This window comes from Platichthys flesus, chromosome 23 (assembly GCF_949316205.1).
Source record: "Platichthys flesus chromosome 23, fPlaFle2.1, whole genome shotgun sequence".
Lineage (NCBI taxonomy): Eukaryota > Metazoa > Chordata > Actinopteri > Pleuronectiformes > Pleuronectidae > Platichthys > Platichthys flesus.
In genome coordinates this window covers 2,738,048-2,756,490 of record NC_084967.1, presented here as the reverse complement: position 1 = coordinate 2,756,490, position 18,443 = coordinate 2,738,048, and the positions used below count along the sequence as shown (strand labels likewise).

The 18,443-nt window shown below is 41.5% G+C and overlaps 1 protein-coding gene across 1 annotated transcript in view; it reads left to right on the top strand.

Moving 5' to 3' along the window:
• Positions 1–18,443, top strand: part of arhgef39 (Rho guanine nucleotide exchange factor (GEF) 39) — a 50,531-nt gene that overhangs the window by 9,007 nt on the left and 23,081 nt on the right. The window contains exons 4-6 of the mRNA XM_062382480.1: positions 5,826–5,946; positions 6,802–6,920; positions 15,737–15,807. Coding sequence (XP_062238464.1) covers positions 5,826–5,946; positions 6,802–6,920; positions 15,737–15,807 — 311 coding nt within the window. The remainder of the gene's footprint in view (positions 1–5,825; positions 5,947–6,801; positions 6,921–15,736; positions 15,808–18,443) is intronic.

Sequence of the window (18,443 nt, the reverse complement as noted above, 5' to 3'; positions counted from 1 at the left end):
TAGATTTTCCCATATTCTTTTCACTTTCTCTCACTCATTTGGCATTCATTGAATATAGGTGTCACAGTGCCGAGAATAATTGATAGTAAGTGGTGATAATAAGCTCCCGTAGATGGATATGTGTTTGACTTTGTCGTCTCTTTGTCAGACGTGAAACATCAAGTCTTATATAGTGCAAGTCTTACTGCATTAAACAGGCTGATAAGGATAAAAAAGACATGCTGCTGCTTCTGCCTGCAAGCATACTGATACTCTGTACCGAGATTGCAGTAGTGTGCAGCTCCAGATTATACTTAATCATATCATATTAAGTAGAAGATGTCTCCGATTCAGTTACATTATATTTGTATACACACATTATTCCAAGGTACTTTATATGTTATAGACGAGATCTTACTGTATAGAGAAACCCAACAGTCTGTGTCTTTGCTCACAAAGGTCTCCCAGAATAGCTCCTCCATGGCCGACTTCTTTTGTGGAGGAGAAGCCTCTGAGTCTGGTCCTGTGTGTGTGTCGACTACGTGGCTTGAACCTGTAGAGAAAAAGACTAATCTATTAAAATAACTAGTTTTTTATTTTTTCATTTTTTATCGAACTAGAATTCTGGCTATAATTCTTTAATAAAAGGCATTACTACTCAAAAATAGATAGAAATTTTACATTATGAATAGATATTTTTTAAACATTTATAACCGTGGGAAACAACATGCACATGAAAGGCTAAACAAGCAGGGCACAATATGATGGAGCTTCAAATGGTTGTTCTGTGCTGTGTGGTTTCTGAAGAATCCAATACTGAGGCAATCTGCGGAGAAGTACTTTAATTGGATGATTTTTTTGCAGCAGGGCACCGATACCTGAGACGAGTTGTTTGTCCTCACACACCAGCAAGGAACCCCTTGCCAGTGTCAGAATCATTCTGTGAAAACTGTGCTTTTCAAGTCCACACAGTTCGGTTCTCTGACCCTAAATGCAAGTGCAGAAGGTATATGTATCTGATCGGATCTTTCTGTCTTTACTTATCTAAATTCAGAGTTCAGTGGGAAGAGGGGCAATGACCTCTGTCCTCATTAGGGAAAGATATTTGAATATATCGATAGGTCTTGCCATTTATTCTGCTTCTAACTGTCCGTGTCAAACAGAGTAGGCAGCAGACGCAGGAACCCAATTATTCCCAGCTACTAACATGACAGACAGGAGAGAGAGCTGTCGGTGCATTCAGTGAGTAGCAAACAATCTGCAATGAATGTAATGTGATGGGCACGAGGAGGGTTTCTCTATCAGTTGATAAATGTATCGATTATTTTGTAATTTGTAGATTTCTTTCTAATTGCCATTAAATCATTTTGTTTAAATTAACCAATAAATAGTGACTGTCAGTTCTAACAATAATCTTTCAGCCCTTTACTCAAATACATTGTACATTTATTAGTGAGAATTTCATGAAGTAGAAATAATCAAGTACTAAGAATTAAAGTTAAGCATCAGTATCACTGAGTGGAACTTAAATTAAGTCCAATATTAAAAAAGGGTTTTAGGGCAACATTCCTTTCACAGTTAAACTTTTACCTGATGATACTGTTCCTTTGATAATGTTAAATTCAGTGCAGTAGTGTCCATGAGCAGTTTGCAAATGTGGCTTAAAGCGCTGTTGCTCTATGCCAGCCATTATTTGCTCTCAGAAGTCATCGTTGAGTTCTTGTCTTAAAACAAATGATAGTGTATAAATAGGAACAATGCGTTTTAACTTCCCACCATACAAAATAATGAAGGCAAATTATTCCAGATACAGGGGCTGCCATGTTATGCCAGTGACGCCTTTCTGTTCAACCAATTGGGAGCCTTTCTTAGCTGTCAATCATGACATTTCATCTCAGGTTTATTGCTTTAAATAACTACTTCAAAACTATGGTTGGGTACCGAACTCTGTACTTTTAAGGGGATTGACCGAATAACGTCAGTACAACTGGGCACGATACATGTTAAATCAATCGGTGGCAAATTTTGATACCTGTCATCTGGGTGAGAGAGTATGTACACGTGAGTGAGAGTGAAAGAGAGAGTAGATGTTAGATGAAGAGCGAGAGAGCAAGACAATGTGACTCACCCTGGAACGTTTTCGAGCCAAGCTCATTTCTAATCAGTGCACACAGTCAGAACAATGGTGAGTCAATGGCGCAGGCACCCAGGGAGCCATGCACAGGGAGCTCATTTGGGTCTTTTCAAACATGTTTGGAGGGTAAAAAAGTTCTCTTTTTCACAGTTCTTACCGGCTCTGTCGGTAATATACCGCTCCTCTCACCGAGAGCACCCTGCATTTCCTCCGGCTCTCAATACTTTTACAACTTCTGTTGTTTTTACACAGACTTAGTTTACCCATGTGTCCGATAACACTGTTTGCGTGTGCAACTGCGTGTCAGCTGAAATTATGAATGAATGCTCAACCATGAAGAAAGATTTGACTCATTAAAGAAAAGTAGGGATCATCATGTGGTGATCAGTGTTGATATTGTGGCGTCATTTCAAATCAGAAAGTGCATCCCCGGGAGAGAGGGGCCTTCAAATGACATGACAGAGCCCCCCCCCCCCCCCCCCCCCCCCGCTAAACCTCCCATTAACTCGGGAGCAATCCTCTGAACTTTGCTCAACCTCCGCACTTTCTCTAAACATGTGTGCCTGGCGCTGAAAAATATATCTTGAGGATTGTGTTCTTGCCGTATTTGATTGGTGTCTTTCCACTGATGAAGAGCAGCAGTTCATGCGGAATGTGCCCTGTACGCTAACCTGTCCAGTGTGGGTCGACCGGGGAAGAACAACCCTGGAAACCGTGAGCATTGACCCAGTGAATTATACACGATAGTCGAACACTCTGCAATGTTTGTGATTCAGGGCTGAACGAGTTCAAATGGTACAAACTCTCTTGACATCCTCGTTGGTGTCTTCTACGTTTGTCACATCGCTTTTTCACTGGGAGATATATTTCTTCTTTTTTTTTTTTTCATTGTTGCGTCTGTCGCGTTTCAGAAGCGTCATCAACCCCCCCACTCGCTAGTGACGAATCCAGCGGGAGAACCCCTGCTTTGTTCACACATTGACACATCCTGGACTTCTACAAACTTTATACCAGGAGGCCAGGTCAAGAAAGTCTGCATTAACTACGGAGCGTCTCACTCAGAAATTTGCGTTCACACATGCACCTCCTCGTGGAAAAAGTAGAGAGGAAGTGCGGAGTCCAGTTCATGTCTGAAAGCAGCTTATATGTGTCAACACAGCGTGAAGCACACCCAGCAGTTCACAGAGATTCACACAATTGCAGCTCTATTACTGTTTCCTATCAGTGATTCCTGGTTATGTTTATTATTTCAATAATTAGTCATTTATGTCTTGCGGATGTCCTCGCTCCCTGATTACAATTAGTATTCCTCTGTTCAAGCCTTCCTCAAATGAAGGCGTCTTACCCTGAATTGTTTGGTCAAGGTTGTATCCACCCCAGATGTCGCAACTGCTCGGAATTAATGTGGATTAACGCGACGCGCACAGAATGCTAATGTTATCTCCTTCCTTGCCGCTGATGGCCAGACAATTTAATTGCTGTGTGAGGGGGGGGGGGGGGGGGGGGGGGGAAGTATAAAAATGTAATCCATAATTTCATATTTATCATAATAGCCTCTGGCAGTGAGAGCGAGAGAGGGGGGGGGGGGAAACGGAAACACAGTTTTTCCCGCCCTTTACCCTCGTTAGAACTCTCTCGGCTGCTCCTGCATCTCCTGATTATGAACAGAGGCTACCTTGGCACGCAACTTCATTAAAATCTATTTAAATCAACTTCAGCTGCAAAGTGTTCCTTTTTACAGCATGTACGAACAGAAGTCTCTGGGAGCATCATTAGAGAGTAGGACTGTGTGTGTGTGTGTGTGTGTGTGTGTGGTACTTCCTCTAAGTTTGGATAACAAGCTCCTTCACAAGTGTCAACACCCCCAACCAATTGCTTCCGTGTTACTGTAATGTGCCTGACAGGCTGAACGATTGCTTTGCCTCTGTCTTGATCTGGTTGTTTTGTTCCTGAGCTCAGCAGGCATGTTTTCACTACAAAGTGGCCCCGGGTGCCCCGAAGACAGACCCACCATCTGGGTCTCAGAAAGTGCGTCACCCACAGGGAGAGGGGCCTTCAAATGACATGACAGACCCCCCCCCCCCCCCCCCCGCTAAACCTCCCATTAACTCGGGAGCAATCCTCTGAACTTTTCAACCTCCGCACTTTCTCCAAACATGTGTGCCTGGCGCCGAAAAAGATATCTTGAGGATTGTGATCTTGCCGTATTTGATACGCTAACCTGTCCAGTGTGGGTTGACCGGGGAAGACCAACCCCGGAAACAGTGAACATTGACCAAGTGAATTATACACGATAGTTGAACACTCTGCAAATGTTTGATTGTGTTTGATTCAGGGCTGAACGATGTAAAGGTTCAGTGTTTGAGATTTAGTGGAGTCTAGTGGTGAAGTTGTGTATTGCACCGCCTCACCTTCTCCTTCCTTTCTTGTTAGGGGAACATACAGTGGCTTTCAGGTAACAACACAAAAAAGTTGTCTGTAGATCCAGTGTTTGCCCTTGCAAGAAGACCAGCTCCTGATATAGAAAGGAAGAGATAATTCTACAAAAGACTAGACTAGAGACTACAAAAAACGATTGATCCACACACCGGGAATATGTTGTTGTTACAGTAGCAGGCAAGTCAGAATGAGGTAGACAAGATAATACAATTAGGAAAAGGAAATAAAAATGCAGATTACGTACATAATATACACGTTCACTGGAGAAGTGGTTTGTATTGAGATGTTAATGAGTAAGTGGAATGACCCTGAAATAAACTAAAAAAACAGTGCAGTATTTTATTCTTCATTCCGGGTGGTGTTGTAGAGTCTGACAGCAGTGGGAAGGAAGGACCTGCGGAAGTGGTTTCATCCTGCACTGTGGGTGGAGCAGTCTGCTGCTGTAGGAGCTACTCAGGCTCCCCACAGTTTCATGCACGGGATGAGAGGTGTTGACCATGATGAAATTCAAATTCGCTAACGTCCTCCTGTCACCCATGTCCTCAGTGGAATCCAGAGGGAACTCCAAGACCGAGCTGCCTCTCCTAACCAGTTTACTGGTTTTTTACTGGTCCTTTTTCGGTCCCTCCAAGTTCATCCACACCCACATCAGACAATGGCAACAACACGGCAGAAAACACCACAGTGTTCTAAATCCTTATTATTGTCCTGCACACTCCAAAGGACCTCAGTCTCCTCAGCAGGTGGAGATGACTGGCCCCTCTTGAACAGGAAGTCTGTGTTGGTTGAGCAGTCCAGTTTGTTTTTTGGGGTGAACAGCCACAGGTTACAACATCGCTGTTTTTCAAGCCTTCCTCTTACCGCTCCCCTTTGCTGTCCTGTCGGCCTGCAGCAGTTGAAAGCCGTCCAGAGAGTTGAGCGAGTCCGGAGTGAGTTCACTTAGCCAGGTCTCTGTGAAGCACATAATGCTACATTCCCTGAACTCCTTCTGCACCCTGGTTAGCGTCTTTAGCTCTTCCATCTTATACTGGAAAGATCTCAAGTTCCCCATAATCACAGAAGGCCCCAGGTGATATAACTCTAATGAAATCATCATCGTCAATATTATTTATATTCATGTATACACTGGTCATATAAAGAAATATTCAATTCACAACATTGTAGTTAAGTCCTTCTAAGTTAAGTGATAGAGGATATATTTGAAAATTGCATTCTTTATAGTCCCTGTAAGTTCGGGTCTGGTATTTTTGTGTTTAATTTCCCTTTTTTGCAGATCACTTTTGGTCCATTTGGAGAACGGCTACTTTGGCCGAGGCTTCGACCAGTTCTGTCCACATCTTCAGCACTACAACACTTATGTGGACAACATCTATAATGCCAGCAAAGTACTCGGGGTAGGAACTCAACATTTCTCTTTCCATGTGGCTATCACGCCTCTGCGTTAGACCTATGAGCAGTTGACAAGCTGTTATTTACATTATTTAAATACGAAAGATTAAACTTTCATTAACAAAAGTCAGTCAAGCAAGACAATTTCCATATTTAACCTGAATATGCAACACAATTATCAAAATGTTACATCCTGGATTTGTGGGGTAGCGCTCCGAAGCACAGGGTACGGGGAATAATTTCGCCAATCAGAAGAATTTAGAATTTAATAGAGGTTTCATGGGGGAGGCCTGAGCTAATATTATGACATGATATAATATGACAATATATAAATATTATGAATGGACATTTCCCCCTCAGTTAATTAAACACAAAAGGCTCAAAAGCAGAAACAAGACAAGAAATGGTGCATTGAGCTTTTAACACAGGCTGATATCTAATGCCTGTATTACTGCTTTTACCTAAATATATACTTTGCCTGGGGGAAAAGGTACGATGTACACAGCTCGTTAGTATGACATGTTCTTGTAGTTTGAGAGGCCTACTGCCATTTAACAGCACGTAGTCAAGACTGTCTAGTGTGTACAGGACATTTTCATTTAATCTTTTCATGGCCAAAGGCATGAGGAGCATTCATGTTGGAACAGGGATATCTGTCATAGCCTTACTTTGGATGTACTTTCTCTTGGGTGGGTGGATGGGGGTTATTTTTTATGTGCTTATCATATATTATGCCATCATGACCCCAAAATACTGGACAACCCAGGATATCCCGTATGGCACGTCACAAAATATGACTTCTAAATGTGCCTGTATGGCTTAGAGAATAAGAATATGTGTGTTTTCGGTTGTTGCCTCAGATCCAGCTCAAGAAGAACAAGGCCTTCAGACGTTTCAAGAAACTGCAGGAATCCCGAGCAGAGTTCAAGAACCACAAGCTGGAGGATTTACTGCAACTTCCCGTTCAGCGGATTGATCAGTAAGCCTGCCCTCTTCCTACTGTGCAAATGAAGGAAGTCTAGATGTCCCTTTTCTATTTCGTAGTGTTTGACACGCTCATTGATACACCAAAGGTTGGGTTAGGTCCAATGTGGAATACTCCTAAGTTGATCAACTGTGGCACTGGATTACAATTTATGAGCATCAATGAAAACTATTCAGATTTCTCCATTGTAATACAGAAAATATGTACATTATTATTTTATATCAGTATACTCAACATTATCATTGTCTGTTAAACCTCAAAGAGATGTCCCCCAAAACACACCATACTCTGACAATGACATTTTTCCATTTGTCTGTATGTAATTCATACTCAAGTTGTATAAAAACAGACTAAAAAGAAAAGACTAATTTGAAGGTTTCAGGAGCTGCTGTGGCGCCGCTGTTCCACCATCACGAGTTCTGTTGCAAACGGGTCACAGATTTCACACTCGAGTTCCTCGGTGGCTGTGTGGTTGTTTATTTTTCACCAGTCACCCGCTACGCTGCACAATGTACGGCGTCCCGTGACAGATGTAATGATTATTATTTGATGTAGCACACGTGTAGCACTCAGACTGTCCAGAAACTGTCAAAATCCCTTTTGTTAAACACCAGTATTTGTTGGCTGTAATTTCACGCGGTCTTGATCTTGCTCGTTAATTAGTGGAACAAGGAGGATAAGCGGGCTGAAACGTGCTTCCTAATGCTGCGGATATCGTGACACTGGTTTATCAAGCTGCTTGCCTCGTGTCTTAATTAAGGGCCTCCTTGTCTTCTCACCTCTCCAGATGTATAGTCAAACACGCGTAATGTTACATCCATCCATCATGCGAGGGAGATGGGCTGACTCTTCGCCTTTCAAATCGGAGACACTCCGCTGTATATCTCATTTATGTTCACTTTCTCCTCTGTAACAAAGGATCGGTTTCCCGTTTATTTCCTCACAGTCCCACGCATACGGCTTAATGTGAAACTCTCCGTGCAGCTTTTCCAAGCCATGGAGAACGATAGGGATGCGCTAATCCCGCCTTTTCTTTTCATACCTCAACTCTGGGTATTTCCAACAATGAGTATCAACCAGTTTTCTCTTTTTCACATATTCACAATCTGTGCAGCTCATTATCTGAGTACCGTGGGTATTATATTAACGTAAGATACATTTTGCATACAGTGCATCCAGCACACCCTGATGAAGGCATAAGCCAATGCGCCTTGGTGTATTTCAAAGCTTCAAGCCCATTCAAATAAAGGCCTTTTACGTTTTTTTTAACCACTTTGAGTGCCTGCCTAGTTTCCTCAGATGTTTTGACATTTGCATGCATGTTGTCATATCGTTTGATGCTCTATTTTCAGGCAAAAAAAACAAATGGGTCTAACCAGAAACTTATTTATTAATTAATCATTTTGTTTTCTATTCATTTGTGGGGACTACAGGCACTGGTGCAAAGCAGGCGCAACCAGGCACTGCTGGGTGCAACATGGAGGAGAGGCTGAATGAAATTTTACAGAATCAGCAGGTGGAGTCGGGCTGAGCTTCAGTCAGGGGGTAGACACAAAAAAACAAAAGACTCGCGCCTGAGGAAAATTGCATACAAATTGTGTTTGCCCTTGCACTTGCATTGTGGCTGCAGGAAAACACAGCCCTGGGTTACTCAAAACTGCTGGCTGGTATTTATTTATTTTTGTGAACTCCATAGGTCATCCATGGGTCACTCACTCAAAACCCTGCAGTGATTTGAAGGGTTGTAATGGAATGGTCGCTGTTTGTTTTTGGCTGCTGGCATACCAGAGGCAAACAGGTATGAAAATGGATTGGGCTCTGTAAAGTTGATGCGATCAAAAAATGCCCGGATCAGACGTGTGTGTTGCCTTGTGTCATCCCCACACACAAGTAGCTGCAACATGTCAATCTGGGAAGCAAATGTGTTTGGACATCAGTGGTGTATCCCAACATGTTAGAAATGCGACTACACTGATGATACTCAGTTGAGTTGCCGCGTTTTTTTTATGTCAGGACCTTACGGCAGCTGTGATGTCTCCCATCTGGCCGAAGACACCACAAAACACACCAGTGGCAAACAATCTGCAAAGCCATTGTCACTATTTGGAGGGATCATTCATAATGTTGAGTGCATTTTGGGTTCGAGCTTTCTCATAACCTGGTGGAGGTCATTTCATATTGAGGTAACACTACATATCATCAGCAAGTCTTTACTACTACATTTTTTCTCAACCATGTAAATTGGATCAATGTCTTTGCAGATGCCAAAGCCACGTTCACAACACGCTAACAACCTTAGCTATATCAAACTTTTCAAAGATGCAGAGAGGATCCCAATTAAGGCCTGCTGGAAATCGTGTAAGGGTCTGGGACGACTCCAGCTAATCAGAGCAGAGGACAGGGTGAAGGTACATGAGGTATTGAGGTTCATCAGTAGTGTGTAAACTACGCAGTGATCCGATGATTTTGAGTCGTGTTCTTTTTAAATCAGCTTAAGTCGTAACAGCAGCAAGTAACTCCTTACATCTTCATGTTGCACAACGCACCGATGCCGTGCATGCATCAGTGTGGCCCGGGCGTTCTAGTGTTAGTGAATGATTAAAATATCTCGGCCCTCTCTCACTCTGCCTTTTGCTCCACATTTCTCACCATCATCATTATTGATTCATCTGTTAAACGGGAGACTCGAGGGACATGTCATAATTTTATGATGATTCTAAGTAGCATGGGCAGACAGCAATGCCGGCTGTCTTACCTTGTTCCGGCTCTGTGGCGGGGAATAGCACGAGATTGTTGTCACTTATCACCATTCAAGAATGATGGATGGCGAGCAGGATGTGTTGAGTGCGGATACTTATGTTGCTGCCAGGGGAGGAATAAAATCATTGCTTTTATTAAGTGGCATTCACTGGAGCCAGCTGGATTGGTGTCCTTGCCACTGAGCCCGCCATTATGACAGTGATGGGGCCTTGAGTTGATTGCGGCACTGAGTAGCAACCTTTTCAGCCATGTTTTTGTCGATAATAGAGATGCAGCTCTCATAGAGACGGCAGCAATTGGGAATGTATCTGCTCTAGGATGAGCATCACTTAGTCTAACAAGGGAATGACCCAGCGGCTTGCATGCTGAATGCAAAGGCGGGAACTCACCAGAGGTTGTTGGGTCATTGTCATACTTGCTAAGCAGTAAGTGTGTAGCAGTGTCGATGGTCATTTCTAATGTTCTCTTTAATCTGTGATTGTGGGTTTCCACATTGACTGCTTTATGTGCTCAGGTAGTTCCATCAGCTCCTTCAGCCAAACACTGTGAGGTTCTACAAACACAAGGTTGGTCTTTTGATTAACTTTTCAAAAGGAATTCTGAAAATGTTTCTGAAACGGCTTCATTCTGTGATCTACAGGCACTGGGCTTTATTTTAGTGAATAGCTTGAATTCCACCTTGTTGTGTTACACAGTTTGTAGAGAGGACGGCACTAAAGTGCCGCAATTATTGCGTGCCACAGTGGTTTGTGGTGAATCTTTACTTAATTGACCCTGAACTTAAGAGTCCACATTTCCCAAGTTAAAAATTCTCATCACTGAATATGAATACTGAATACTAGTGAATAGTAATTAAAGCCAGTGTGAGCCAATACATCCTTTCTTGTCTATGGATGTTGGTTTTAATTAAAGGAAAATGTATTCTGAGAAAACTTCCACATTTATTCTCATGCTTCTCATTTTTTGGGCCAATAAAGATCAGTTGTTGTACAGCCTGTCTCCCACAGTGAAGATTGAGAGCATAAGAGGTGAAGGCAGCATTTCATACAGAATTATTTAAATTACTTTGCAGGGGAGAACATGCAAGCCCAGGATAGTCCCTCTCATGCGCAACAGTTTCTAATAGACGGACACACAGAATACAGAGTGAAAGTTAACTTCTCACGTGAGAAAAGAAACTGTATTGATGCCACAGCTACAGTTGAAACCTTGAGGGCTGACTGTCTGCATGGACGGTAAAAACGCTATGGACATAGCACAAGCATGCTGTAGTGGGGCAGGAAGAGGGAGCATGTAGCAAATAGCGCTGAACACACAGTCCAAGAGATCTATAATATCAAATGAGAAGTGTAAAACATTTTTTTGGTTCATTAGGAAACTGTGGTGGGTCAAATCAGAATGTGACAGGTCACCACAGTCTAGATAATTAATTGGAATCGCTGATGAAGGCATCTACTGGCTTCCTGTCAGCACATATGAAGGCGATAAAATATTTGATCAAATTGCTCATTTAGACTTTCCAAATGTTGGCATGTCATGTCACCTTGGAAGCAGAGATGGGAGAAAGTGTGAATACAGGGTTCCACGACGGACCGCCAATACAAAACAATTTGCGCCGCTGATTCAGGATCAGAGCAGAAGCAGCAGATGGTTTGCTCTGCGTTAGGGTCTCATGTTACAAAAAACACCAACACTCCTCAGGAGTTGTTAAGACCTAAATAATACTGAAGTTTACTTTGTGTTCCTTTGTTTTGTTCATTTTGTGTGCACTGCAAACACACACAGATGTTTAATATTTATTCAGGAGCAATTAACAGAGCCTGCTATTGTTTTGGTTGTCTGTGGTTTATGTTTTATTTATTCAGGATATATTAATATTTTTAATCCTAATTTAATTCAAATGTCAGGCTGAATTTTCTATACAATACAGTTCATACCAGAGGTTTTTTAATGGATTTACAGTGACGAGAACAATATAATCTATCGAAATAATTTCTGTGACAAAATATCACCCCAAATTTGTTTTCATTGTGACAGGCCTACCTTAATATTTTTAAGAATGGACTAAATTAATGGTGTCTTCGTTCAGTTCACAGCTTTAGTTCCCTGAGAATTTATTTCATGTCCAGGCAAAATTGGTATTGTACCATGAAATATCCTGAAGTAAGTCCATATTCGAAAGAAATGTAATGTAATTGAACCCAGCTCTAGTTAAGAAATCCCCAATCCAGATGGGAACTGCCAAGAAAAGTTATCATAGGTGTATTGAGATGTAATGTAATGTAATGTATTGTTGCGGTGCCATACGGCGAATAAAAAAATGTTGGGGGCACCTAAATGATGTGCTGGTGCAGCCAATGTAAAAGGTTGGTCTGGAGCCCTGTGTCAGGTGAACCCATGCCGGCCTTTAAATGACAGGCTGATGTTGAAGCCTTGGCCTTAAATTGACTAATGCTGCAGCACAAAGTAATAACAGCTTCAGTCCGTGTGCACTTTGAAGTGTTTTCTAATGGCTGCTTTAGTCACACTTTCAGAGAGATAACATGCTCTCTCCACTCACTTCATATTACATATTAATTGCTTAAGTTTGGACTGCCGAGTATCTCGAGTCCTCTGTATTTTCCGCGAATGTGCATTCCTTTGCTTTTAAGCTATTAAAGTTGAGTAATTACCCACAAGCCTGAGCCATGTTCACTAACCCATGCAGAAGCCTGCCAGTGCCTCTTGTCTCTTAATTACAAATTTGAATCCTTAATGCATGTATGGGAAGCCAAATAATTAGACAGATATTTCCCTCCTCCTCTTTTTTTCCCCTTTACCGACTTGTGTGTAAATGCCCAAATGACCTGATGTGTCTGCCAGGAGGGAGCCTGCATATCATCTGCATATTACAAAGGAATTAGCAGTTCCTGCTTTAGCGGTGGCAGGCACATCCCCTCACCAGGACACGCTCTCTGAAGCTGCACTCATTATTAGGATATATATTAACTGTTATAAATATGGTGCAGATTATGTTATTGCCTAATTATCTTTGCTTGGCTTTGCTGCTAATGAGCGGGACAGGACAGCTAAATGGGAGAGTTGGGTTTTACATTATTTGCGATGTGCCGAAATGATGCTCATTAGCGTGTTTCTTTTTTGTTACGCGGTTGCTTTAATTAGCTCTTCGTCTGCACTCCTTAATAAGAAAAGAGGGGCTCAAATGCTAATAATACCTGTAATGTATTTGTTTTTACATGATGAGACAAGAAGAGAAAGATGTGAAATTATTCCTCCTTTTAAGTGTCTCTTAATTGAAGGAGGCATAATTGGAGCTTATTGGAGCTTCCGTTTTCATTTCAAATGAGAAGCCGACTACAAGGGCATTTCTCCTATTCCACCCACAGACCCACCACCATGCTAACCTGCTGCTTTCTCCTTCAGCTCCTCCAAAAACTACAACACACACACACAACTCGATCAGGCCAAACAGCTTTTTTTCCTGTTAACTTTCACTTACACAGAAACTGTACTGCAAAGTAATTGTAGAGTGAACAGAGAGGGGTGTTGAAAGCAGCGCTGAGTGGGATTATTTTTGGCGGAGTTTACATTCTAGCTTCTGCTGCTGAATGCTGCATATGTATTGATTCCAGATGCTGATACAGCCAGGATGATACAGTGTGTGGATCCGATATTAGGACCTCACAGAATGGAGATTATTCAGAAAACATCTGTGCTAATGACTGTATTCAGTATTTATAAAGATAGAAAATATTGTATGTATGTATTCATGGTGTGAGACCTAAGAACACTCAGGATAACATGTACATTCCAACACACACAGGTATTTAACACAAGCACACACACGAAATGCAAACTGTTTTATTGTTTATTGACGTTGACTATAATTCATAATTAGAGATTCAAACACTGAATAGTCAATTAATTGAATTTGTTCATTAACAGAAACATTTTCAAGAAATGATTCCCAACATTTGCTGGCTACAGCTTCTCTAAAGGAAAGTTTTGATGGTGGTGAGATTTTTGGAGTATGAGTCAAATAAAAAAGAAATCTGAATACACACCTATAAATTAAAGAGGCTACACATCTCACTAATTTCTGATATTTTAGAACACAGCAAATAGTCGATTAATGATGATGATGAAAATAATTTGACAGCTCTACCTGTAGTTCCCTGGTCTCAATATACAGGATTACCACACAAAGATTGAGTTAAAACAAGCAGGTTTCCTCGAGTAGCTTGAGGAACCACCATTGTGTTGTTGTTGTTATCCTCTACACACTGTACACAAACACCATCCCACTACACAGTTGTCACTCTCCAACACATGTCTCGTCCCACTCATGCCACCGAATAGCCCACTAGCAGCGGTGTACAGTCTGCTGGCATCAATAATGGCCTCTCTCATTGGCACCGCTGTGTCTCTGGAACACGCCCAGACTGCACAAACACAGGGCTGCACAGGCAGACACTGGAAATCAATGTCAATTGTCAATGCACTTCAAGGTAACATCATCCCAGTGAAAAGGATCAAGATTTCAGAGCAAGCCGGTGCTTCACAACTGTTTCTTTAGATGAAGGTTGAAGCTGGGACAATTATTAACTTCAATGGGCCACAAATGGATAACGTTTGCTTCAGTAAAGGAAGTTTCTATTCGTAAGTTCCATGTGCAAGTTTAATAATCAGACTCAATGTAAATTTAGTTACTGGAGTAACACAAGTTATTAAACCTGAGTACTGAAGAAGCAAATGTAACCAAACCTGGATAATGAAGTAACTGTTTCTGACAGTATGTGTTTACAACATTTTGCATAGGTTCTTACTGATAAGAACCAATCAGCGAGTATTTGTGTCATCGTCTCAGAATACAACACAGCCCTGGAGTTTTCAAACTAAATTACCAAAACTCTGGAATAGTGTTTCCAGCAGGGAGAAACACAGCAGTGATGGGTTTTTTAAACTAAAACACACTAGTGTGGATGTAGCATGAGACATTCAAATGTTATTTAAAACAAAAATAGACATGATGGGGTTGAGCCAGTGATCCACCCCATCCCAGTGCTGTTCTTGAACAAAAATAGGACATAGCATGGCTCTGGATCTTTTAGCCAGAAATTTATTGGCGCAATTTCTGTGTAACTTTGGTTCTGAGTCTTACTTTAAAACTGAAGGGTCTCTTCTTTTTAATGTCGTGAAGGATGAAACATCAAAACATATCTGAAACGTATCCTACCATGTTGGAAACATGAGTCATAGAAAAGTTTTAAATATCACGGAAAAAGTTTGTCAGGCAACTGCACTGGGAATCAAGATAAACCATGTTCGTTATTCCACAGTGGATGATGTCAAACTGATGATCTAGCAAAACACTTAACAAGGGCTTCAAGGTCAAGAAACTTGCTCTGAGCAAAGCATCATTTATGAGAAAGTTTGTTTTTATTCAATTTTGCTAAATGTCCATGATGACTAATGTTGTTGATAATTCCTTGTTAAATTTACTCTCAGGTTATTTGCTCAGTAGTTCTATGAATGCTTCTAGGCTGTCAGTCTTAGGAACACAATACATTGCTTGTTATCTACTTTCTGCTAGCTTTTTGTTTGATGGACTTCATCAGATTTTTATAACTTCTATTTAAAAAGGTGAAAAAGTCCATTTTATAACCAGGTTGTCTCTTGACTCACTCGATGGAGTAATTTGTTTTCTGCCGGGCAATGTGTCTGGGGAGGACTCAAAGTAAAAACCAGTGGAGATCTCCGTCTCCTGGTGTTCCAGCTGCATCTGTCAGGGTTTGTCCCCATCAACAAGTCTTCAAAGCAAAACGCCGTTCTCCCCATCTGCACCACGAGTCTGGAGCCTCACTGTGTGCATCTTCCTGCCTGTTACTTCTGATTTCTCCTGAAGTGTGTTTTGTACGACGCCGCTGGTGCTTCCCCCGCATCGAGGCTTGAGTGACAGGACAAAGCCACATGACTCAAAATGTCTGTCGTGCTAATTTCAACTCATGTTTCAGACGGTGACCTTTGCTTGTTTTTCTGTTTTCTCCCAGGTATATGCATTTCTTACAGGACCTGACTGCCAACACCACTCCAGACAACCCGGAGTTTGAGCAGCTCTCAAGTAAGTGTCTCTTCTGATCTTGCTGCTGCCTCAATCGTAATTTTGCTTTTGCTTCTCAAGGAAAATTCCTGCAAATTGATCCTGTGTGGGTTTTATCGTGTGTTTCGGGCGACGTGTGTTGAGCTGCACCTGCGTGAACCCGGGGTCGGCGTTGTCGCCTCTCCCGCTCTGTGAGGATAGGCCGTGGCAGCGACCTGACAACAAGCGATGTGTTTGTGTGATGATGTGCTTTGCATCACTATAGACACAGAGACTTCTGGCCCGCTCACAGTGGGACTCCTGCTACCTGTAACAAGCAGCGTGGTGCACAGGAGAGTTAAGCAAAGCTGTACAATCATCAAAAAAGTCCAGCCTTCCAACAGTGGAAAAGCAAACAAACAATAACAAGAAAAAGATAAAAAAACGCAAACCTGTGACGACTTTCATCGCACCAGTCAGACTCATAGTGAAAGACAGCCCTCATTATCTTCATTTGAGGAACAAAGGGAAAGTGCTTCTTCCCTCTCATTCCTCATTTGTGTTATTGTCACAGCAGCGCGCGGCGAGCGGAGAAATGAAAGCGAGGCGAGCCGAGATGCGCGTGTAAAGTTCTAGTTTGATGTGGATTTTGACATAATTAATTGGGAGCGGATCAGAGGATATTAAGCGGGAGCCATATAAATAAATAAAATCTCCAACATCAACAGGAATCCCGATAATGACTAATTTCAATCGTCAAATAAACAGCAAATCTGACTCAAGTGCGGATGTACACAAGGAATTATTTATGTGTATCAATTAAAATCTCATTGCGGGTGTGCTGCCTTTGCTTACAAATTAAAACAGCCCCTGACTCTAAGATGAAGGTACATATTCTAAATGCGCTCCACCATCGCCTCTTCCTCTTCTCATTAGAGATCCTTTTTTTAAACTCCTCTGCTTTTTTTATGGGGGGCTGGGGGTAGAGGAGAAACTTCATACAGTCAGTGTGCTTGTATTGTAAAGGGAATAATTTAAAAAAGAAATTTCCAGACAAATCACATTGTATCTGATTAAGCAAACGAGCAAATAGAATCACAAGAGGCTTTGTTGTTGTTGTTATTGTTTTCTTGTCGGGCTTCTGCTTTTCCTCCTCTCCTCTTTCTGCCTTCCCCTCAAGCCTCCCTCTTTCCCTCGCAGTGCCTTCAGGTTGGATTTAATTGTAGTAATGACATCACTTTAGCAGTTTTCATCCGGCAGCTTTAATATTACACTCTCACAACCCAAACGCCGCTCTAGTCACCATAACCAATTCTGAGCGGAGAAGAGGTGACTGTCCCACTCTGTCAGAGATTTAACAGTAAAAGTTAACAGTCCTCATCCCTCGTTCAAACACTTTTTAAACAGTGAATAAAGAGCTGTAAGAGGAGGAAGTCATCTTCAGAATGTGTAATGGGCCAGATGTATTATTAATGCCAGAACTCAGTCCAAGAATACTGTAATTAGGAGCTGTTGTTTTTCTTAAGCTGGCTGTAGAAAAAATATTCCAAACACGTACAACAAAGGGAGGGAGAAGAAAAAAAAAAAGAAAGTCTACACGGATGCCTTGTTTGGTTTACATTGTAATTGTTGTGAAGTTAAGCGAGCCAATTAGGCCGTGATTATTTCAGTGTAGACAAGTCGCCCTGAGGATCAAGTTCATCTGCCGAGTTTCAGCGCACGGAACAAGAGCAGGAAAGTTGAGCTTGAAATTAGAATCCATCTGTTTGTTGTTATTTTGGACGCGTTAATGATGTAGGTCTAAATGTTTACAGCAGTTATGTGGCTGACACACAGTAATTGGATGCTTCTCTCTATTTTGATGATTTGCCTATTTGTTCTGGGGCAAAGATTTTTAAAGCTTTGTACAAAAATAAGTAAGGAATGCAGTTTGTGAGGGAGTTAGTTTCACACAGATAGGTTTGGAATGGCCCGTTTGGTGGAGTTTCATTGAAAGTTGTTCACTTTAGCTATTCTGCTTATTAATTGAGTAGAGCTGGTATAAAACTAGCTTAACTCTGTCCATAATTAAATGTAAGGGAATGTTTTTTTTTCATGTTTAAATTGTCATTTTGTCATTTAACATGCGTAGATAGGATTGTCTTTAAATTAAATGCGAAAAGGATAATCCTTTGAGTTTCTCACTGTTCACATGTTACTGCTCCCTCCCATTTAAAATTTTTTTTGCCATTATTTACAGGTGATGCCATCTTGTACTTGATACACATCCCATCAATACATATGCTGAACCAATCACAAGTCAATCTCACCTGTCAATCATGACAACTTGTTTTAGAGCTTCATATATCTAATTGAAACCAACGTGAACAAAATAGCACTTGATTGAACTTTACATTTACTCAATTATATTTACATTTATTTTACATTTTGGGCTCCAATTAACAAGCTTCCACATTAAAGTGATGAACATCCTGATTCTAAACCTGGTCATTTAATAAATACTATTGTGGAATATGCCATTCTCTGCACTCAAAAAGTCTAAAAACATAAAAAGAAAGAAAAGAACAATGTGTTCCCCTCCTTCCTCTCGCTCCTTCTCTCCATCTCTCTCTCACTCCTGAATCTCTTCTTCTTCTTCTTCTTCTGCAGCTGCCTCTGGGCCTCCGGGCTCTCCTCAG